The sequence below is a fragment of the Apostichopus japonicus genome, chromosome 16 (assembly GCF_037975245.1).
Source record: "Apostichopus japonicus isolate 1M-3 chromosome 16, ASM3797524v1, whole genome shotgun sequence".
Lineage (NCBI taxonomy): Eukaryota > Metazoa > Echinodermata > Holothuroidea > Aspidochirotida > Stichopodidae > Apostichopus > Apostichopus japonicus.
This window is the reverse complement of record NC_092576.1, coordinates 34,038,024-34,063,191: the sequence shown is the minus strand read 5'-3', so window position 1 is coordinate 34,063,191 and position 25,168 is coordinate 34,038,024. Positions and strand designations below refer to the sequence as shown.

Below are 25,168 nucleotides of genomic sequence, written 5' to 3'. Positions count from 1 at the left end.
CTTGAAACGCAAATAGATGACGTGCATGGCCTACATGCATATCTAAACAAACGAATTTTTAATAAACTCGGCCTAAACTCTTATATGAACAAGATACAGTGAAAGGTGTTTGGTATTTAATGTGGATCATGTGGAAACAGTGTTTTCACATTAATGTTTAGCCAAATATTGAGTACATTTTCAGTTCATATTGTCTGTAGTGAAGAAATCCATTGCCTGGCATAGTATTATTTTTTATTGTTCAACTCGTATAATAATAACTTAATTGCAATTGCTACCAATTTTATCAGAACGATCCAGTTTTTACTGTGGTACAAAGCTTTAAGATTTATAGTAGTTAATGTAATCTCTCGTGAACAAAAGTGGATTACATTAATGCCTACGTAATCGGATTAAGCTATGACAGAGACAATTATTAATATCTTTGTTATCGATACTAATTACTTTTAGAGAAAGACGTAAGAACACCTTTGCTCTAACTAGACTAATCTTTAACGGACGATTTAATCATTAATCTTCAACCAAACGAATTGTATGTATACAAGTTAAACTATGACTGTACAAATACAGCCAGTGTCTGAAGGTTCATCATGCCGATTGCTACTCAGTTATTGACGAACTGTAAGAGTAATAATCACTTGAACGGAAGAGTAAGCCTATACAAAGACAAAGTACAACCAATGATTATATGTAGAGCTGTGATTTCACAAAGCAAACTACTTCTTCATGTCTTTGTATATCACGTTAGAAACACTAAAGGCCGCGTTGTCTTCAATTATCTTAAGTTTAAGTCTATGATAATACATTATATATGTATTTAGATTGCTTCCATATTAATTTTGTAACTCTAAGACGATCATATTGGAGTTACACCACTCTTCTATGCAGAAAAGGAAACTTGTTACTAAAGAAAATACTGTAAATGCTTGAGTCCAACAAGAGACATGTCCACTCGGTTTTTTTCACGAAACTGCCAAATTAACAACCACTTGATATATCAACAACTGAAAAGCAGATCTATGAATTAACAAACATACCATTGACCAGTGCACTCATCCCATTATCTTTATAATTGTGTTTTCAAAAGTTGTACTTACTTGTTCATGCATTTGGTAGATCAGGTTAGAACCATTAGTACCCGAGTTGTCGTCAGTTTATTATTTATTGGGAGTGTAATGATATTGAAACTAATGTGAATATCTCATATATATATATATATGTTGTATATCGTGCCTCATATTACTGAAGAGAACAAGCAATTCGTGTAGAAGGAAATACTAAACTGATATCATTCTTCACGTATGGCGTCATATACTCATTGGACTGTAATTTAATAGCCATAGGTTGAATAATTCGATACAATTCAAACAATGTAATGATCCATTGATTTAAGTTTAAGATAATGTAGTCAATGACTAGTAACACGTGTATATGCGTGTCACGTTTGTTTTATGTGGCGCCATACAATCAAATATGTTCAATTAATCGAAAACGTATGAAGTGAAGTGTTTCATCTGTAACCCGTAGCATTGATGTCTTTGTGATGAGTACAATTAAGTCTTACACATTTAATGGGTGAATAGACAATTGTAATTATATTGTCTCATAAAGTATATCACTTTGCCAATTTCATTTAATTCCAAAGATATATATCACTCTATTTATATTTTTTTATCTAGAAACTATGCATTTATCTTAAGGTTTAATATTATGAATTACAATTTATATCTTCTAGATACTTTTTATTGCAGCCTTTAAACCAGGTTAAATCTTCAGTTTTGCATAGGCATAAGGACGTTTTACAAACTGAGAATCGAATGATGCAGTTTATTCCACAGATATATCTATGATACTCTGTCTTTACAAACGGAATTTGGACTTTCATATTGATGTACGGCTCTAAAAATCAAACAAAGTACTGATATGAAAATATAAAGCGTACTTGAAAAGATATGCAGTAAACACGACCTTTGTACTCTTCAACTACTGATGCATTCATGGTATAGTAGGTTTGAACGTTCAAAGAAAACCGTCGCCATATTGGATTCTTTTTCTTACTTACAGACGATCTACCAGGGTATTCAACAACAGATTTGTATTCATGTAAGGTTAGTAATTGAAACACTAGCAATACGATATATATATATATTGTAGTTGCAGTGTAAATGGTTTTCAGATTCGGGCTTCATTCCTTTTGACGTAGAGCTAAATGACTAGGCGTTGGTTGTCTTCTAGCAGTACACTGGATATATCTGTAACAGTTTCTTCAATGTAATGTGGCAGACAACCATCATTTGTAGTGACAAACAACGCCATACAAAATGTCCAATCAAATGACGATAGTTCGCATCTCAAAGGAAATCGTGAAACGGTTCTACTAGGTTTATAACTAGAGCGAAGGGTTATCATTCATAAAATAGACGAGCCAACTAAACTGCTACATGTATTGCGGATTATCAGTCAATTAGATATACATAGAGTAAGCATAGCGTCGTATTGTTGACTAACGATGTTAAGCTATAAGGCGTCATACTTACACAAATGTATTTTGTGTGACTGAAATCGTCTGATTTAGCTTTGTAGAATAGTAGTAAATGTGTATTTGTATCTGTGGAAAACTTTACCATTGAATGAAATTTCCATGTTTCTACTTCAAAGATGCTTTCCGTCATTTGGAGTAGGTAATGTTAACTAAATATAAGGTAATGTGAACCATACTGATAATTATATGAATTCCAATATTGTCGATACGTGATATAATTTATAGTTACCAAGGAAAAGTAGGGAAATTTTTAATCTAAGTTCATTCCATTATATTGCGATGATATATATACCTTCGGAACAAGACATGATATTTGAGTTTACTAAACACTTTGCTTGAATCAATGTTGACAGGGTGTGAGTTACATTGAATTTCCTTTCATTTATTTGAAGCAATTGTTTTAATTTTGACGCTTAATCAATGTTGTATTAATATTTTTCAGTCTTACTATAAATAAGTAACCATGTCAAGCCCACACGAGTTATGTATTCATATTTATTACAGTTTCTCTCACGTTTCGTTTTGTAATTTCGGTTTTTTTGTATTGGTGTAAAGAATGATATGACATACGTCGTATAATTGTATAGTACCGAAATAAGAACTAGTAATATATATATATATTTCATATCGGAGGCCTCCAGTGCGAAAGTAGATAATTTTAATAATTGTGTACCTTATTGTGCATGATGATACTCCAAGACTGTTATTGACATTAAACCTTGTTCATACCTTCTTAATATGTAACTGTATCAAAGAAATACAACCATTTTTTATCGTAACTTAACATATTAATGTTTAACTGGGTTAAAATTGACATATTTTGTTTAGTTTAACTCTTGTGGAACAAAACATTCCAGAGGGTACCATATAAATGTACAGGAACGCAAAATATACTGCAAAACAAATATGTTAGAGAAAAAACGGAGAGTTATATAGGATCATTTAGCTGAATGTACAGTACAGAGGCCGTCACATATTTAAAGAGGTGGATGGGATATGTGTAAGAAGCTCTTCCGTTGATCTTAGTGTGTGTATTCCTTATTTCGAAGAGAACAAATTTATATTCGAAATATGCTTCGGAATGTTCTAATTTGGCGCCAAAATTGTTCAGAATTTCAAAGATTTAATTTAGAACCGCTACATGTCAGTCGGTTCCGCGCCTTAACATCGAGCTGATGTGGTGTCATGGAAGTCAATTCAAAACACTCGTTAATTCAGCTGCAATTCTCTGAATCTTAAACTTGGGAAAACGATAGTTCCATTCCTCTGCCCCCAGCGCAGGAAGATTAGCTACTAGACTGCACATATTTAAGGTCAATCCTTATCAGGGTATTTATCGTGCACGACAGATGACATATTATTCGTTCATTCTAATTTACATATTGACGACTTAAGTGTGCAAAAAAGCGATTCGAACTTGGCAACAAAATATTAACAAAATTACTAAATCACTCAAACCCTTAACACCCCGTGGCATCTTGATTTGTGTCCACGTTAATCTCTGCTAGTGTTAAAAGGTGCAAAGAGTATTGGTTCATTCACATAATGAAACCGAAACTTCGTATACTTATTTGCTTTTCCAATTTATTTGTTTGCATTTGTTTGATAAGCGTTGGGTAGAGTGCGCGGTTGTATGCAGAGTAGCTTGGATTACCAAATAAGTACATACTCATTAGCAATCCATCCAAGCGGTGGTATATAATTACAATAAACATGAATATCAAGATTATGTTAAATTTTGACAATGTTATTCGTTTCGGTTAAAACTCAGATGTTATAATACTATTAATGACATCAATGTATCTTCAAAGTTTGCTTGCCTCAGAAAGAACTTTGTAAAGTGTAATCTAATAATGTCCAATCTTATCTTAAACAGAATTTCCACAGCTTTGGAAATGGCCAAAGAACGACTTGTCCTATTTATTTTGGTGGCAATTGTTAGTGGTAAGTAAGTAGGCATATTGAATATATTTGTAAATGGAGTACATAAACGCACACGAAAATTAAGGATGTCTAAATGTTACCAAGCATTAGTAGGTTGCACCATACTCAGTTTGAAATAGTTTCCCATGGAGACTATATATGAGATGTATTATAATAAACATATTCAGTTTTAAAACTCATTTACTGTGACTCCTTGTTATATTTTCAGTACTAAAGATAAAGAAACCTCCAAGCAAGCAAATGTTAAATATTTTCTCTCTTTTGCCACTATTCTTATAGGAAGTTATATACAAGCGTACTCAAATGCTGACTTTTTCACACAGGCTTACCTGGTTCAAACACAATGTGCGCTACATTACAATACCTGGAACTGTTTCAGTCTGGAACGGTTCAATGTGCATTTGAAGAGGGCTATCTAGGCATTCAATGGTACGATTCTACTACGATAGGGACGCCACCTATTATCACTTTCGTGAAGTCTGTGAAGGGCGGCAGCGGGTATCTCTCTCGGGAATACGACGTTTATCCTAATGGTTCTCTGATCATTAACAATGTCACTTTACACCATGAAAGGATCTTCAGTGTTTCGGTTGCCGCCTCGGAAGATGAACCGATAAAGGATTGGTATATACAAGTGAAATCTAAAGGTAATATTATCCCTAACCACTCTACGTTACATGTTAGTGCATTATGCATGGTTTGTAACAACTGGAATTACCAAAAAAAGTGACTAACGCATTTTTGATAATTTAACAAGTTCCACTTATAATGCGAATTGGCTAATGAGCCATTTCCAGCGCAAGCTTGGCATTGGACTGTATAACCATAGCTGTAATGTATTTTACCCGGTTGATATATGAACTTCTTCAATTGAATGAGTGAAGAAGGGGTGGTGCATGGTAGGGGCGAGACATGACAAATGCCCCACCTCTCTCCCTTAACTCAAACATTCCTTTCACTGTAGACACTAAAAAGAAAGGAAAATACCACAATACTGAGAAGTTGGTAAATCTAAAGTCATGTTACCATCATAGTCTATATACCGTTACTGACAAAGCTTAACATTACACTGTAAAAAATTTCTCTGTATATTTACAAAAGAAAAGCTGTCAATTAGTTTCCATCTGTTTTTTCATCAGTGTACAACAGCAACTGTAAATGCACAACTACGGTTTGTGTAGAAACAGATTCATTTCTATTTATTCAGGTAGAATTTTATGTGGCAACATGGAAAAAGTGATGTAAAATTCAAAATACTTTTTGTATATTGGTCGAACTTTTTTCGTTTCTAGACAGAATGTTTCCGTTAATTTACCAAATAACAGTTTGTATACACAGTAAAAAGTTGTGGTTGAAAGTAAAAATTATGTATTCAAATGAAGCTGCTATATGTTGGTAAAGTAATTTGTGATCCTGGGCAAATCCTTTGTGGAGAGGAATTTGTTGTACATGAAAGAGATTTAGATGAAAAAATAAACGTTATACCAAGAGGAACACATTGAGAGAGTCAAATTTACCAAACACACATATCTTTATTTACCAACATGCAATCTTGACAGGTGTTTTAAACTTTTAGAATATCATAAACAGCAAATGTGGAATTAGCACTGCAAACAACAATGTAACAATATATTACACTAACATGAACAGTTTAGATATCATTCCAAAACAGGGATAAAGTGTGAATTTGTCTACCAGTGCGTTGAAAAACAGTGATATTATCATACTACTACTAAACTATTTCAGCATATTAATCTGGACTTTCCTGATGATATTAGACTCCCAAAGGTAAAATACTATTTAAGCAAGATTGATAAATGCTGAATAGCAGGGGGTCAATTTACCTTATGAACCTACCAAGGATACTGCTGTCCATTGTAATTAGCACTCTTACAAAGAGATAGTGTCTAGAATGAAAGAGCAACGACTAAAAAATACTATTCTATGACATACTAAAGAAATAAGAAACAAAACAATAACATAAACCTGGAAACCACTTAAGTTGCATTGAAACTGAACCTGAAACAAAAAGCTATTAACAGTGTGAAACTCAAATACTATTTATATGCTTAGAGTACTTAAAAGGATTTCTTCTAGTAAAAATACTTTGTTTCGAATGAGTACAGTTGCTACCCTTGGAAATAAGCTTTACTGCTATCAGAACAACTCCCAAATCAATAGAAAGAAAAAAGAAAACAGTTAGATTGTTGGTCAATGTCAAAGTGATGAAACTTCCATTGAAATGCTCAGGCACACTGGGATATTTTTTTGGTAAAACGAACCCTTTCCAATATATAGAACAATCAGAAAATCTACTTGACAGTGCTCAAATTTGGGATATTTTTATATAATTACATCCAACTTGTACTGAAAAAGCTACGAGGTTGTTCTGTACAGAATCATATTTTGTATTTAAGAAAATACAATGTTTGGTTAAAAGACTTCTGAAGCAAGCAGATTACCTTATTGTTTATTAAATATTTTAAAAATCAACTTTAAGTTACATTGTAACATGAATCTGTAAAATTTAGTGATTTATAGCAGAATAGTTCACAGATTCAGCGCTTTTGAAATGGAGGTATCATTTAACAAAAAGTATACGGCATTAAACAAAACAAAATTAAATGAAGTTAGCTCAAGTAGCTTAATACTTGTGGCCACATTCACTGCATATCTCACTCTCTACTTTCCTTCATCCGCTCACAAAGAGAAGTTACTTTCGGATTTATACACCATCTGTAAGATTTCTTTGTCCTAGACCCTCTCCCTGGATCAATCTCGAACAGTATTCTGTAGGGAATAATTTGAAAAAAGTTTCATGAGTCCAATCTATCCTTGTTTACCAAAAACATCCTAGTGCTTAAAAACTAAATTTATTCAATTTTGGTAATAGTATCCCCAAAATTAGTTAAACTTCACATAAAAGTTATATATAAATATATATATATATATATATAAGTAAAAGTTTGTATCCATTTTATTATATATAAACTGTTGTTATTTGCATGCCGTGACAGGTGCACTAGTAGTTTAATGAAAACATTTAATGTTGCACAACATTTGTTGGAATTGACAGTTCTTCTTTGCAGTTCTTCTTGCATGATCTCAACAAGATGGAGGAACTGTAGTTTGAATGCACCTCCTTTGTTAATCTGTCAAGAAACTAGGTTTAAACTGTACCTCTGTATGTATTCCATGGTTGCTTGAACCTCTGTGGGATAGCATATGTTGAACACATAGTAGCTCATGAACAACATCTTCAACACAGCAATAATGGATGTAGGATACAGCAGAGGTTCCCGATCAACTGTTATTGCCATTCTGTTTCTAAGAAATGGATTGCAACCTGTTACATAAAAACAAAAGCATTTTTATTAATATCTTAAAGTATAAAGATCCATGGATTATAATTTTAAAAGCAATTTCATTCAGAAATTATGCAAGAGTAGCCTGCAAGTGAAACTCTTGCACTCTGGATGAATCCAGTGGTCACCGTGATGCACTTTACTACAAAAAAAGTCAAAACCTGATGATCTAGTGCATAGATATGTCAGACCAATCATAGTCTTAGGATAGAGATAAAATGAGTGTTTCAATACCATCTTCTCTATGGTCACGATAGAAGTGACTTTTCAAAGCTGAATAACTTACAAAAATTCTGTTGCACTTTTCTTCAGGACATGCACGTAAATTGAAAATTTGGTTGATTTTGATGAAGCCTGTAGTGACACATCTTTCTAGCTGCAGTATCAGAGTGAACACCACATGAACAAGTAACCATCTGCAAGAGAGTAAAAACATGGAAATTAAAACCTTTCGGAAATGGGTCAGGCTCTCCAACAATATATTACAAATCCGGTGCCCCTGACTATTCCATCTCAGGTTTAGCTGAAGCCATCCTATGAAAGGAAAACAAACAAACACTTTTGGTTACATATATATTGACAGATGACAAATCATATCAGTTAATACTGTAAGTAGGTTACAGTTTGGCATAATTCATAACACCCACAATCAACACATTCATGCTAAGATCGGGTTAGTATAGCATACAACAGTGCATACATCAACTGTTCATGATACTTAAAGTAGGCTAGGGGCAATTAGCAGCTCAGGCACAGTTCTGGATGGGTGGGGGGGGGGGGTGGGGGGAGGAGGGCTAGGAGGTAGACTTTGCCTGTAATTTTTTTTTCTAGCTCGCAATAATCACAATTCCCCTTTACAAAGAAATTTCCTTCAGGAATTTTTTGTATAGTTAACTTCCACCTAAGCCCTCTCCCACTCAAACATACCTAGAAATACTAAATTTCGAGTTCAAACATCTTTGGTTCTTGTGATATCGTGTTTATACGCCAAGGCATCAAATGACAGGCACATATTACATACAGGGTTTCCCCATTGCATGCAGTAGCATCCTTCAGAATTGAACAAGGAATAACAAATGGTTTTACCCACCAATAATTAGTTTTCAAAATTCAGCGAGAAAAACAAAACAAGTTGTATTAGTAAAATTCTGATTTATCACTGGAAAAACGTGATTTATCAGACAAAAAAAAACAATTTTATTGATCGATGATCTATTTTAGTGATAGACCAGAGTTTGTTAACCATAAACCTAGCCTAGATTGTTCATTTCTGAATTTTAACATTTGGCGTGCCATAGGGGACTGTACGACTCCCCCAAGATTCAGGACGGGACTGCACGACTCCCTCAAGATTTAGTGTAAGCCGATCGGGGGCTTCAAACTAAACAGTAAAAGTGATATCAAGAAGTTTCCTAAGAGAATCTATGTTATATAGTAAAGCATAGATACTGATTGGTGACCAGTGTCTAGGCTGCGTTATATCATAACCAATAGAAACGATACCGCGAAAGAATGAATGTAAGCTTAGGTTTGGTATGACTGTCAAAACAGCTACGACGATATGCTAGAAGTAAGCGATCGTATATGCTCGCCTAACAAAGAACTGCCATAGCATCCTGTGCTAGTATGCACACAATGGACCGACAGAGAGCTGTGCTGTCGGCCTAGCCTACTTGCTTTGCCGCTTATTTCAAAACAAACAAACCAACAAACGAACGTTTAATAAATGCTTACGTAAATTGTAACAGATTCATATGACTCAATTCACTATAGTTGCACTCATGTTAGATTAAAAAGGACTAAAAAGCTTTGAAATCATAACTTACCGTAATTACAGTGGTTTCGGACCTTCGGTGCGCGCCCAGCGTCATTCAACTGTAAGTAGTGTACAAAGGTCGTCTACAACTTTGCGACACAGTTGTTAACTTTACTATTTCGGAAAAAACTCGTTGATTGCGTAAGACTAAACGTATATGCTACTTTCTATCATTCCAACAACATGTAAAATACGGTTCTCGTTTTATGATGCAAGATTTGGTGTAACGTTTTCGCGGTCACTTCGACCGCATAATGAAAACTTGGATCGAGCCTGATGCTTTTGTTCCGACACAGCAGTTGATGTATTGTTATGAAAATTTTGTTCCCATATACAGAAAATGTTGTTACAATACATTTTGTAAATGGACAACAATTTTTTTTAACAACATGATTAATTTTTGTAGATGAACGGCGTAAAGCTGTTATATCACAGACATTTTTTACAGTGTACTTACAAAATATTATCTACCTAACACAAATAAACATTTATGTTTTCTGCATCTTTTAGTAGATCATTCATTGATTTTATGAACTGTGAAGTATCATATCATCTCCTTGTCTAAAGCCATTATTGCATTATTAATAAGTACTCATTGTCATTATTGATGAAATCATAAGCCTTTGACTAATGGTTAATGAACAGTTTGTGATGTAATATGACCATCTATTTGAATCCTATGACCGTACATTTGGGCATGCAGCAATACATGTTCAGTTAGTGAATTATCATCGGTTGTGTTCCTTTCATGGCCTCAAACGTCAACACATATGCTGCAAATAAACAGTACTAATGCTTCTACCATAACATTAAATGTAAGTACTTTTTTGGGCAAGTGACAACGTGTATTGAATCACGGAAGTTTTATTTTATTCCCTCCACTTTTGGACACATTTGATCAGAAACTTTCAATCATAAGGTCCCCGGTTGGAGTCACTCCACGATTAATATATGTCGTCCAGTAACAAAGTTGTTGACAACTCATAATCATGGACGTTAAATATGAATCTAAGAGACGGACTGCGGTGAGCTTGCGGCTTTGATAAGCCAATGAGGCTTCTTTGCGAGTTCCACTTTGTAGGAGGGTCTAAAATACATACATAAATGGTTCCATTATGACACAGTGCCCTCAATTGGAAACAAGCTGATCTAACTGTACACCGTTATGAGTTGGAAGTGACCTTATCACAAAGAATCAGATCTAACCCTCACAATACTGAGGAAAAACAGTTCTCCTAATGTTAAAACAATTACAGAAAACAATAGTATTTATTATCTTTGTCATATTTTACGTTTATTTTATGTTTTATATGTTTTTCTATCATTTTTATTCACAGTTACGCCTGTTCTCTCGTTCCCAGTAATTGAACGCTGTGAAGATCAACCGGATGTTTGCTTGTTTGTTAATAATCAATTGTCTTCAATTAACTGCTTTGTTGAAAACGTTCGACCCACTGTTTCTTTGGCGTGGTATCAACGGATTAGTAATCATGACCAGCTCTTAACTGCATGGTCGAATGTAACAGCATCACAAGGAAACACATTTACGTCACTAGCTTCTTTACAATTAGCGAGAGAATTACCATTACTCTCCGTCTTTGTGTGCAAAGTAGAGGACAATAAGTGGCTGTTTAATGAAGATGAAGCCGTGGCTATTCTAGAAGGACAAGATGTTGATCCCAAAGATAATCCGGTTAAGCAATATTTTGAGGTTAACTCTGAAATGACCCTTTCATGCAATGAGGGTAACGTTGTCATCTGGAAACGATCTCTAGATGTAGACGGACAGACGGAGGTCATTCTCATAAGTATTAACAACTGGAAAAACAGTGTGAACCAAACATACAATCAGGACTACAGACTTGGTTCGAACGGTTCATTAATTTTACATCGGCCGAAGTGGCATCATGCGGGTCTGTACATTTGTCTTTCAAGTGACTCGAATGCAGAACACATCCGGATCTACAATGTTCTTATTTTCAGTGAGTATACTATGTTTCCTACACTGTAAGCGAGTTATTGTAATGGCATATTTAGTACACATTGACAGACCATAGTATAATTAGATAAACTGAAAATTGGTTCATCAAAAAACAAGAAAACAAAACATTACACATTAATATTGTCCTTATAAAACAAAACGGACATAATGTAACTGTCGTAGCTGCAATAAAGAGCTGTGAGATATGTGACTTGGTTAAAATTAAACCATTCATGTAATAAACATACATTTGGTTTTGTTTTACACATCTTGCTCGCTTACATACAAGCTAGGCCTCAAAAGAAGTTAAAGAAGAAGTCCCTTGATGTGCTTTTACAATTCCTGGATATTGGGAGCTTGCTTGTTTCTCACAATATCATTAGAAATGACTAAACTACAAGATTTTCATGTATATTGACAATTTAAAAAAAATGGTGTGTTTTTAACCATCTAACTTGTTATTTTCTTTTATAAAGCACTATATTCTGTTGACAGCAAAGAAGGTAATTTCGTAATGAAAAATTTTATCTCACTTTTTTTCTCGTGCAGAAAGTCCAAATCCACCTCACATAATTATCGAAGGATGCACCCCTCCACAAAGCTGCGTTCTTGAGGTTAAACAAGAAGGAAACATCACGTGTTCTGTGCTCGGTATTCGACCAGAGGTCGAGCTTATGTGGAAAAGTCAATACGACACTAATGACTTTTCTTTGAGTGGTCAGGAAGTAAAATCAAATGAAAGAGAAGGCAGCTTTGATGTTTTTCTTTCAGGAAACTTTAAATTTGAAGCAACCTTTGCAGACGAAATTACTTTGGAGTGTTTGGTCGTGGGGTCGAACGCAGATCTCTTTCATATGTCTACAAAAGTGAAACTTATACCTAAGTTTGGTTAGTATACACAGCTAAGTTTTAGTGTTCACAGCTTTCTTTTATGATAAGAAAAAAACATTATCAAAGAACGTAAGTATATTGTTTACCCAATTAACGTCTGTTTGGTATTATACTGCTATGGATTTAAAGTAAATAAAGTCTAGAGTGTAGAGAAAATGTCGATATATTTGAAATAATACGATATCAGTTACAAATTAGGAATACTGAATAGCAATTCGAATATCTCATGTCCTTCGATTGTTGGTGCTCTTACCAATACTGTAGGCAACATATATTAGGAAGGTAGACCAGTATCACAAACGATCACGATGTGTCTTTGTAATGTAGCTAATGATGAACAGATAATGTTCAAGTTTGTGGTAGATTGTGGGAACTAAGTAAAGTTTGCCTCAATGGGACAAGTAGATACAGTGTAGTACCCAAGTTTGCCATTGTTTAAGTTATGTGCATGCGTGTGGGTGAATTTTCTATCAGCTATGGTTAGCTGCTGCACTGTCATAAAAGCAAACTTTGATACAAGATTGGAAAACTTTATACTGTTATTCATAATCCAAAGTTAATTAATATGATTAAATAACTTGCCTCACACTTTAATTTGTGCCGATTTCTATCTTTAACAGAAGAAACCAGCGATTCAAAAAGGACATCATACTGTTATTCATAAGCCAAATTTAATTAATATGATTAACTAACTTGCCTCACACTTTAATTTGTGCCGATTTCTATCTTTAACAGAAGAAACCAGCGATTCAAAAAGGAAGCTACCGATTGCTGTCTTGATTTTAACAGTTCTTGCACTTGTGATTATCATCACCATGGCAGTTCTGTTGGTCCTGTTTAAAGGTATGATGCAAGAATAGTATCTGTTTATATAGGTATAAATTAACCATTAAAAAAATTAATCATTCCCTCTAAATGTCTGACTTGATGTAGTGGGTTATTATATGTCACTTACTGTCACATCTTCTTTCCTTTGTATATCTCCATTAGTATTAAGGAGGAAGCCAAGAAAGCAAGACGGACATAATGCAGAGGAGGTGAGAATTTGATTTATGTCGAGACTATTAAAGTTCTTCGCAATTAAGAATCAAAACACATACTGCCAGGCACCTTGTACTAAAAATGAAAGAAAGAAACTGAAAATCCACTCAGAAGTCCAAGCATTTTTATTGCTTATTTAAAACCTTCCAAAAGCAAAGCTTGTCAACTACAATTTTATTGTTATTTTCCTTTATTCATTTTTTTTTTCAGACGGCCCCGATGATTAATTTTCAAAATGGTGAGCCTTTATCTAATTTAATTTTTCTTTAATTTTCTTTGCTTACTTGGAAGACCTATGCTGTTACCTTAGTTAGTCAGCTATCGTAGTAAGGTAATCCTAAACAATCCATAAGTGTCCACTTTGTGTTAAAATAACTTACTTTTCCAAACCCCCCATTCCGTATTTGCCCTGTTTCATCCCTTGTCGAAATCTTGTATTTTTTGCCTATACGATTTTTCTCCACAGGGTTACTGTTACTGAATGTGTTGGTGTTCTTTCACTTATTCGGACAAACATATGTAACAAAGCTTTTCGTATACATAATTACCAATTATAGAGAAAATATTTCCATTTATTACAAACATGGCCATAACATAGTATCTTTGAACGTTTAACTTATTTCTTGTATTGATTTAAACTGTGCTTGACAATTTTGTTATGTAAATTTCCATAGTAATTTTCGCTGAAATCCTATATAATGTTTAATTGTTCATTAATTATGCAGAAGACACGGGGAGATTCATCAAGGAGATTAAAACTAGCTATGAAGTTCTATACGACGCTGTGCAACCAATTCCTTATATCAAAGATAGACTGTTTTGTGTCAATCGAATATATGTTGAAGGTGGTATGGACATGAAAACTTTGAACTTAAATTGGAAACCAGTTGAGTCACACGATGAGATCTTAAAAGAAGTAAAGAAATCTAGCATGTATATTATTGAAGGTGAACCTGGCTATGGAAAGTCAACATTTGCACTCCAACTTGTATATGACTGGTGCAATACCAGGAGTACTTCTGCCTTGACAAAGACAGATATATTGATTTTCCTGCGATTGAGACAGTTGAAAGGTGTACCTTCAGTATATGAGGCGATAAAGCGATTCATACTACCAAAGGACTCAAAGTTTAATGTCGATGATATTGAATCCATTATATCAAGATGTTCGTCATTATTTGTATTACTGGATGGTTACGATGAATACCCTGACCAAGAAAGTGTTGATACAGATATTGCACAAATTCTTGGTAAAAATATGTTTCAAGATGCAGTCGTTTTTCTTACAACTAGATCTTTCTGTTTGCCAAAGAACATTGCACCTCAAGCGCATCGGCTGCGATTAACAGGGTTCAATGACAGCGCACGCGACCAATATATTTATAAAGCAGTAGCAGGTAACGACAGAGAATCTGCAGAGGTGATAAAACGCAAGCTCCAACAAAACCCTGTTCTCGGTGACTTGTGCCAAGTTCCGCTCTTCTTTGTTATGTTCGCGCACATGACTCATGAGAGCGAAGAACTTCAAACATTTAAGTCGGTCACAAGTTTCTTTCGTTATATGATATCATGCTTCCATAGTCATTCTAGGAATAAAATAAAAGATGTGAACATCCAACGGAAGAACGAAGAGTTAGAAAAAAGACACAGCGAGTTAAATAAAGTTGCTTTTGAAGCTTTAAGTGGTGGTAAGCAAGACATTCAGTGGGGTAGTGAAATTCTCCAAAAACGACTTGGCGAAGACTTTTATGACCTGTATAACCACATCGGCATTTTAGTAGAAGAGGAAGTTCTAGAAAATGTTTTTCAGTCTGTAGTTCATATGCAATATACAAAGAAAGTAAGGTTTTATCATAAGCTTTTCTGTGAATGGTACGCCGCTCACTACATAGCAACTGTTCTTTCTGACACAAACAACATTTCCAATTCTGACAAAGAGTATGAAGATATGAACAAATTGCTCAGTAACATGGATCCTTTTGACCTCCAATATGTATATCGTTTTGCCTGCGGACTCAACAAATCCGCTTCAGACAAAATTATTAGATATTTGCAGAAACAAGTTAAAGATCAGAGGTTTGCCGCATTGTGCTTTTTGGAACAAGTTGAACAGACCGACGGCATTGCTGACGTCATCAAACAGATGGTCTCAAAACCAGTTAAGATAAGCGCTGACGACAGCAACCTACTACAGAGGTCAACTTTACAAATATTGGAGTTCGCAACGAAGATACAGGTGAATATAGGCTGACATGAAATACTTAGAACATATACAATTTCTTCAACTAATATAACTTTATAATAATTGACACTATTCAGCAATGAAATGTTTTCACAAATAAATGAGAACAGTTTACAGGTAGGTCGTACCCAACCAACTATATTATGAACAAAACAGTATGATGAGCTATACTGGTAGTGAAATTACAGTCAAGCTTACTAGCCTATGATTCTGCGTCAAAATATGAATATCTCACGAAAATAATTCAAATTCCATGTATTTGTTTCTCTTTGGTTCGTTCTTTGTTATTTAGCAATAATATTAAATGGAATAGGGTATTTCGTGAAAAAGAAAAATGATATTGGTTATAAGAAATGTAGTACCTAAATACTATATGGATAAACCTGGAAACCTATATCAAACTATACCTCGAAGTACTAATAAATTGACAGTCCCTTAAATATTGGATTACTTTGCATACCCTACTTTGTACATTCAGATTTGTCTACCATTTTATCACTACAAATACCTTTCAAAATATAGGGAGCATTCTTATTTGTCTTCAGCTTTCTAACAAGAACAACATATTTTTTTAACCTGCCCAACGTTTGCTAACCACGTAAATGAATTTTTTTTTTTTCAAGAATTATGACATTTTTTAGGAGGATGCAATGAATTAACTTGTTTCAGTAGTAGCATGTACACCAGACAACATTATTTTTAATACAGCACCATCTTTATAACAGGTACCCATATCGTGCGTACACCTTCATAAATCTTGTGACCAGTTCGATAAAGCCAGCTTCGTACTCAAATCGGGTCTCATGTTACCAAAGCTGTTGACTGTTGAAAAGATACTCATCGAAATAGCGCAGAATGGTAGAGAACCGAGGACATTAGGAAAAGACGAACTTAGACAGATATTCAACATTGGGATGGATTCTCAACAGTTAAAAGAGCTGTCGTGAGTATTAATGTTAAACGCGCTTGAATCACTCCAAGATTAATGTATGTCGGCCAGTTACAGAGTTGTTGACAACTGACAACTCATAATCATGGACGTTAAAATGAATCTAATAGACTGGCTCCGGTCGGCTTGCGGTTTCGATAAGCCAATGACGCTTCTCCGCGAGTTGAGGATCTAAAATGCATACATACTTGAAAGTTTTCAATAGTAATAAGGTAAAGTGGAAGACGCGCTTAAGAGCTAGGAATGTTTTTTATTATGATACAATGGGTGGAATACGCGCTTTTGAGCTATGAATGTTGTTTTTAAGAAAGGTTTTTCAAAAGAAATACAATTTTTATTTTACCTGCAATAAGGTGTACTTTCTTAAACCCCAACGTACCTTGTAGGTGTTTATAATATTGTGTTATTGTGTTACAATTATCACATTTTCTCCAATATCTGGTAAATCTAGGCGGACACTAAATAAACAGTCGATAATTAGCAGGACCAATGATATATGTTGCTATTCGTATGGTTACATACAACATTAAAACGATGTCATCATGATATGTTCGTGTCAGTAATTACTGGAAGATTTCTGTGTAAATATTATCATTTGCATTTATCTGTCACAACAAATGTTTAAGTTGTTACGTTAATCTAATACTGATATTGTTCGTTCCACGTCCCTTTCTCTTTTTGTACTTGCTTTTCAAAGATTTGATGGATGCCTGCTACCTATTCCATTTCCTGTGGATACTATACCTGCACATATGAAGTCTAAGGAAGTCAAAGGTAATTTTTTTTAATAATGAGAACGAATGTCTCAAAGATATATTTACGTCAAAGAGTCCAGAAGCTAAATGAACTTAACATCACTTTTATCAAACTGTTCGAACATTGTCAAATGGAAATTGATTAAAATGGCTGATATTTTCAGATTTCAAAATATATCTCCGAGAACTGTAAATTTTACGTATTAGTTCATAATGCACGGATAACTAAGTGTATTAAATCTTGGTTTGAAGATTTTATTAAGTATGAGTAATATGTGATCCTCAATTCATTTTAAATGCACACACGAACAAACATAGTAACAACTGTAAGAGCAGTGGTAATACCCGAAACGCAAAAGGCAGTAAAACAAATTATGAGCAGTCAGAATTCAATAATACTCCGAGCTGATATATTTACTTTACATTATTTGCACTCTCATACATAATACATTAGTTGGCAGGAGTAAAACAAACTGTAGTAAATAGTGGAACTTTCATATAAAAGAGTACATAGTAAAATAGACCTTATAAAACCACGGTAAATGCAGTTTGTCTAAGTTACAGATCTAAACAGATTATCTTGCATTTTACAAATTACACAGATTATTGCAGCAATGTACTGGGTAATTTCATCGTCAATTGCCCTTTAGGTCAGAAGCTAATTAAAGTTGCTACTGTCCCAAAACAAACTTGTCTTTCTGCATGTTGGCAATTACCGTGACCGATGCATTTATTAAACTTAGTTTCCAAAAAAAAGAAAAAAATAATGTAAAAGTGTGTATAAACTGGTTTCAGAAAAAGATGATCTTTCCAAGGTGAACTCCAAGTTGCCCTTTCTCACCATGTATCTACTTTACATGCAATATATAGTTTAATTATGAAAGGTTAATCAGCGTATCTCGTAAATTACGGTATAATAAATCCTAAGTGATACCATGTGATTATCTTGGTACTAGAGATATGTATTTTTTGAGAGTCGGGAGAACGGAGGACGATTTGCCAAAGTAACTGTTGACTGTTATCATATGTGTTCCTCCTTTATTAGTGACGTGGCGCCGCTACGGCTACCGTCTGAATCTTCGTTCTGGGGATTGGAAGGTGAGTTTGTTTATTTGATATTTTCTTCACGATAGTGTAAGAACTTAGTGAAAGTAAGTGTTACTTTAAGGTTAAAAACATAGATGTTAACTACCAGTTAAATAGAAAAGCATTAAGAAAATCAACAATATGAAAAGAGAAAATGCAACAAAAGGTGCGTCTAAAATATAAATATTTATTTCACAACATAAACTAGGGTTTTCAAAGTAAAGAATCCGACAAAGTTAAAAAATTTATCGACAATGCATTCGATGATTTTTTTTCATGTTTAGCTGAGCCTGGCATAGTAACATGTATCTTTTTAGACATGTATGAATCTGTCCTTGACAATAACATATATAAAGAAATGCTTTCTAAATATGCATCGCTCGTTCCAATATTTCGGCAAAAGTACAGAGTCGTTATTCCTGTGGTTATTATTATAACTATATAACTATTATATTACTACCTAAACAAAATATAGAGTTAGGGATATGTTTTTTTGTTTTGCTTTTAATGTAATGCATGATCATCTTTAACGCCGTATAAACTTTCGAAACGATGTTTCTTGTTTTATACAAAGCTGTTTCTATGAACAAAAAATATCACTACCATGTTTCTTTCCCTCTGTTTATCACAAGGTTGATGATCCCAGTACCGTGTCAAGACTATGTTCCGAAATGATCGAAATCAGAAACGAACACAGCTATCTGCTACAGAAATGTACCATTGAACTATTACTTAATGCCTCGAAATGTAACGTAAGTGTGATGCGATTTTTCTGAAGTGTGTTAATGTTTCACAAATGATATTTGCAAACAATTATCCGCAACTTTGTTGTCTAGCAAACTTACTTGCATTTTATTTTGAGGATATTGGAGATAGAAAAGGACAAATGAGGCATCAAGGCAACTGGGATGACAATGCCTTTGTTTTCATTTTTTCCTAATTAACTGTCCAACAGCACTCTTATAAAGGGTTGCCTTTTGACCACAATCTACATTTAGTAAACAGACGTCAGGTTGTGTTGGATTTATATTATGAATTAAACGACCAAAATGATATGTTCTGTGCGGACCGATTGGTCGAGCAAAGAAGGCATAAAGAAATTAACCTAATGTAATACAATATTTTGCAATGAAACCATTTTGCTCATTCTTAGCAATAATCAATACTGTATCTAAAATGATGTTATTGGTTATTTCTGTTGTTTAAAATAAGAGTATGTAATATTAAAATCATTAACCAGTACATCCATGATTCATCTCTTTATTACCTGGCAGATTTCCATTTCCGACCTTTGGCTTATCAATTCCTTTAGAACAACTGATGGTGTTTACATAATCCTTCGTTCAAAGCTTCGCCTTGCTTGCCCCTCATCAGTAGAAAGGTTATGGATACAAGAAGATAAAAACGAGATAACAGAAACCAGATGTCTTGAGATAATGAAGTTTGTACAACAATCAAAGCAAATTAAGGAACTAGTGTAAGTAAACGATGATTGATGTCTTCCATTTAGAACTTGATTTACTAATTTAAACTAAAAAGCAAGTACAGCTTAAAACATCGATACTATGGACAGTTCAACAGCAATAATCAGTACCCATTTTGTAACTCACCAATTGTGGATCATTCATGATTGTAGAGGAAACAGGAAACCATTCACAAACAGTAATACCAACTTCTCGAGGAATAAGTGTCGTGAAGATTTCACAACATTAACGTAGCTTCATTTTCAGTTTTTGGACGGTGTGGAAATGATACAGAAATAAATGGTTATGTTTATGAAAGATTTGAAATTGTTTGCTACATTACAAGTTGTTTCTTTTCATCACGCAGGTTTTACCGATGCTTGGTACCTCGTTCTATTTCTCCGGAGTCCATTCCAACAAAGATGAAATCTGGAAATAAGAAAGGTAAGAAACCCAGACAGAAGGTGTTTATGCCAATTCGACGTGATTGGCTATGTTGTTTATGGTTACCGCACATTTATTCTTAGGTTGTAGGTTTGTTCCCATTTACCTTGAAGAATTTGTTGGGATTAGCTCTGTTGTTTACGGTTACCGAACATATTTTCTTAGTTTGTATATCTTTTTGAATTATCCTTGAAGAAGGTTACCATTTAGCATATTCATATAATCATATAAGGTACGACCGTCTATCTGAAATATATCTATATAAATATATCTTTATAAGTGGCATTGATTTATTTGGTTTCTATCTATGCCACTTACTCGTAGAGATTTACTTTTCTTGTGTCACATTTTGTACTTTTCATTTGATTCGTATTTTTGACGAAGGCACTTGTTAAATATAAAACCATAATTAATGATTTCCTTTTTTGTTTTATCTTCTTAATTGTAGTGAGTTGGAATCCAAAGCAACAATACTATAATCTCAACGTCAAATCCGGGAGATGGTTTGTAAGTACATGAGTATATTTTAGTGTTTCCGTGACAGATCTCTTTGTAAATATACGACACATTGTAAACTGTAAATGTCGTCTAGACATTATTTGAGTTGTTAATATTATAATAGAATTTGAGTCATGTATTTGTACCCCTCCTGAATTGTGCCCCTAATATCATGATGGGAAGTTGCTTATCCATAGAATCATTATTCCTAATAAATATAATTGTTAGGTTTTTGATGAAATAAACCGTTAGTTCCATATTGTTAACATATTTTCTTACATTATTTAGGCCACATTCGTAAGATTCAGCCTATTCAACACCCTTTCACTTCTCCTTACTACCATCGAGTGTTAAAATTTTGCAATTTTGGACGTTTGAAACTCTGTTAGGATTGGTCTGACAAGTTACATTATTTAACAAGGCTTAAAATCAACGCAAGACTGTTATATATTTTAGGAGACTTGCGAATAGTTTTACTTGATAAAGTCATCAAATCACTACCTTTGAGTTATTCAAGTTAATTTTAACATGTGGAATACTATGTTCTTATCTGCAATACTTCAGTTAACTGATAAAATAAAAAATAAAAAATGAAAAACTTGTTTCTGATTTTGCTTTTACAGGACCAACGGAGCAAGAAAGAGATGACAGATGAAGAATATGCTGATGTCACAAGCCGTTAATAGTTTTGTTTTCCAATAACACATTATTTGAGCAGAGTATAGACATGTAGACTGTTTACTGTACCAATCATGGTATCGTGTTTACAGGTTTGATGGAGGCACAGAAATCCTTACACATGTCAAAATATTGTGTTTTAATACTTCTCATAGTACTGATAGAGTTGATGGAAATTTATATCAGCAGAGTAAGTGTGTTATTGGCGATTTGTGGAAACAATGTGTGAGGGCGTTTGTCGAAATAATTGATCAACGTTGTTTTATTAACTCGCAAATTTCAGTATACCGTCACTCTCCGTTTACCATCCTTAGTATGTTTATAGACAATCTCACTCCTCACACTGTTCACATATTCAATAAACTGAACTCGATCGTAAGGTATGAGCCTCCTTTGTTAGAGATCCGAACAAGCCAATAAAAGGACGTTATGTAAAACTGAGTAAAATGCTATGACCACATTTCATTTATGTAGTTCAGTCACTAGGTTTTCTCAATTTCTGCTTCTTCTCCTTGTCCATTATGCTGTGATAAGTATTATTCAAAATTAGTAAAGTTCACTTGCAGATGAAAGAAATTATGTTCTTTAACTGATTATTTTAGTTTTCTCTCTTTTCATAATCCAACGTTGAGGATTCATTCACTCCTTATCACTCAGACCCCTTATCATTTACAAATTAAAATATCCGTATAATCAGGCTGGTAAGTCAACATGTCTTTTACAAATTTCTTAGTTTGAATCATATTTTATTTCTTGTTAGTTAAGTAAGTGGCGAGTCATGTAGGGTTCCTTTCAAAATAGAATGTTCAAATTGAGTTAAATACTATTTCGGGTATTTGAAAGCAATTGTATGACTTGATGCTATCTGTTTAATCATAGCACCCTCATTTGTGAAATTTAATGGCTATTGGTCCAAATGTTGAACTCACAGGTATACACGGCCCTGCGAGCTATTGGTATCGATTGGGAGGAATTATCTCGCCAAGTGTGTTCAAATACATCCACTAACTTATTGTTTTCATTATGGTACAGAAAGCGTACAGTTTACAGTTGTCTTCAATCGTGAATATTTGTGCAAGGTATGAATGCCCATAACCGTGTGTCGGCATATTCCTGCTTTAAGCAGTTCTTCCTATTATATATGTAGTGCGGAAAATGCATTATTTATCATTCAGGATACTTTCAGCCGTCATTAGGAATAGTGTCCTTGCACTTAAATGTACTCTTAGTTTGTTCAGAAAGTATAAAACCCAACAAATTTACGATAAGAAACTACTTCATGACGTAACACCGCCTAACCAGAGCTTCAGAGCATAATATACAGAAGGATTGTACTACAGTAGTGGGTCTTCCCCGAACTTTTTCCTCACTCGTAATTTCTCACGGTCAGTTTGTAATGCCTATAGCATGAGCTGGAATCTCAAATACAGGAATGTTTCCTGTAGTTTTAATTCATGTAAAAATAGTTAAATAATAAAAGTAACGTATACCACTCTTACCGAAACAAGCTATTCCTCTTCTTTTAATGTACTGACTATATTAATCTCTTTGGTAAACAATTGTTTGTTCACACGGGATAATCTACTCTGTCATTCAAAGTTCAGTTTTCTTTTAATTCACTAACTATATTAATCACTACGGTATACAATTGTTTATTCACACGTATTTATCTACTCTGCCATTCAAAGTTCAGTTTTTAGTTCTGTATCATTATTGTAGAAAGACATGAATTTTGTTTCCATTCTTACTTTTCAAATTACACTTGACTTAATTGTTCTGATGAATAACTCAGTTCAGTTAGATCCTTGGAATTATCAAAACAGCTGTCATGTACCAAACAATCACATGTCTGTATTGTATGGCGCGAGAAAGCGGAATATATAACGTACAAATAAATACATGCTGTACTTGCAAAATACATGGTTACCTTCAAAAATAAATTTTAGACATATTTATATATATGTACACACATATATATTCCCTGAAATTTATATTTATTCCCTTAAAGTTTATATGTATATTATTTCCTTCCTTATTTAAATTATACATAAATGCTTACTAAAACGGAAATGAAACGAGTATTTAGTAAATATTACTGATTCCCTATTTTGTTAGAGGCTTAAAATGGACTCAACAAGTAAACTTGTTTGCTTCCCCTACTTTTCGTTTTTCTGTTTGATTGTGGTTCACTGATTTTATTTTAATATTAAAATGTTTGACAAATAGAGAAATAAGGGTGGGGGCAAGGGAATACCAGCGACGATATAGTTATATGTTGCATGCTTGTTATGGGATACAAATGCCATCTGGTAACGTACCATAACACAAGCTTGTCATGTGCGTTCATTAAGAGCATTATGTTGCTTCTGCCTGACATTGCACTTCGGTTTTCTATTTTCTGGTCTCCAAGAACGTAATAATCATCATGAATCGAACTCCTACCCCATTTTTCCGGCTTCCGATGGTTCGATTTTTGCCATCTCATGCATGTCTATATAAAGCTATCAACTTCAAACAAACAGCAATAAAAAATAACCTTTGTATTGTATACATAACAAGATTGGGTTTCAGTTTTACTTTAAAGGCAGACCTCAAGGGTTGGCAGGCATGTAAATATATATTTAGATAAATTTACATTTGATATCAAACGTAAACTATTGATGAGTTAAATGATAAGACCTGTATTAGATTTTTACCAGAAAATGGTTAGAACGACGAAGACATTAACATTACTATCCGTGATCATGATAGGGCTTAATGCGATGATGTCAAATATGTTAACAAGAAAACCAGGATTTGAACACACAGATTTATGCCGTTATTGTCAAGACAAAGTAACAACATCTCAGCGTAAGCACATCACAACACAACACTAATTGCAGTGATAAACTTAGAACCTTCACCTCCGTTTTCTGTCATATTATGGCAAGACTTTGTTAACATAACCTGGAATGGTCGTAAGAAGTGTTTTGGGTTGTTAATAGCAACAAGGTATGGGGTATTGATATATAGTTCCTCAACAACCATTAAAACTGTACTAACTAATTCAATCAGGAATGAGAGTTTAAGGAAACGTCATGTCTGATATTTACAGCCGATTGGTTCTTTAAACGACACACCGGTATCTTAATTAGACCATAACTGGTTCGCCTTATGACGAAGGCCATCTTTTAACTAAATTGACTCATTCAACCCTTTTGTCACTTCCAAAGCTCGACTTCGAGCACAACGCATGGAATCTGAACTAATCTTTGTCGGAATCTGCGCTAGATTCAAAGTATACCAGGGAACAGTTTGTCGGCGACATACATCCCAGCCATGTCCTTCGAGACAACTACATATTATATGAACAAAATATGAATGGTTTGAACGTGTTGTATGACCTTTTCTACGCTGAGCATACTATGTAAGCATAGTACCGACTAGGGTTAAAATTGCTTGTAAATGTTAATCACACAATTGTACAGTATCTC

At 34.1% G+C, this 25,168-nt stretch overlaps 1 protein-coding gene and 1 long non-coding RNA gene across 4 annotated transcripts; one reads left to right on the top strand and one right to left on the bottom strand.

Moving 5' to 3' along the window:
- Positions 1-1,954: 1,954 nt before the first annotated feature.
- Positions 1,955-23,430, top strand: LOC139983310 (uncharacterized). 2 transcript variants are annotated; one of them, XM_071996770.1, is made up of 17 exons: positions 1,955-2,108; positions 4,419-4,486; positions 4,810-5,133; positions 11,005-11,649; positions 12,198-12,536; positions 13,275-13,382; positions 13,530-13,576; positions 13,791-13,818; positions 14,306-15,816; positions 16,548-16,765; positions 17,469-17,545; positions 18,572-18,624; positions 19,245-19,364; positions 19,887-20,089; positions 20,443-20,519; positions 20,968-21,026; positions 21,641-23,430. In XM_071996770.1, the coding sequence occupies exons 1-17, from the start codon at positions 1,990-1,992 to the stop codon at positions 21,698-21,700; spliced, it is 4,056 nt and encodes a 1,351-aa protein (XP_071852871.1). In that variant the 5' UTR covers positions 1,955-1,989; the 3' UTR covers positions 21,701-23,430. The 2 variants fall into 2 exon arrangements, with proteins under 2 accessions (XP_071852871.1, XP_071852872.1); XM_071996771.1 differs by having other exon boundaries at positions 1,976-2,103.
- LOC139982792 (uncharacterized) lies at positions 5,557-10,113 on the bottom strand. Of its 2 annotated transcripts, XR_011798352.1 has the most exons (4): positions 9,678-10,113; positions 8,138-8,267; positions 7,667-7,832; positions 5,557-7,276 (listed from the first exon to the last, which is right to left on the bottom strand). It is a non-coding gene; the product is annotated as an uncharacterized lncRNA (long non-coding RNA). The 2 variants fall into 2 exon arrangements; XR_011798351.1 differs by lacking the exon at positions 9,678-10,113 and having other exon boundaries at positions 8,138-8,625.
- Positions 23,431-25,168: the final 1,738 nt, after the last annotated feature.

Coding starts and splice junctions, on each gene's coding strand:
- LOC139983310 (XM_071996770.1), top strand. CDS start 1,990: ATGCATTCATGGTATAGTAGGTTTGAACGTTCAAAGAAAACCGTCGCC. Junction 2,109..4,418: donor CAGATTTGTATTCATGTAAG/GTTAGTAATTGA, acceptor TATCTTAAACAG/AATTTCCACAGCTTTGGAAA. Junction 20,520..20,967: donor GAAATCTGGAAATAAGAAAG/GTAAGAAACCCA, acceptor TCTTAATTGTAG/TGAGTTGGAATCCAAAGCAA.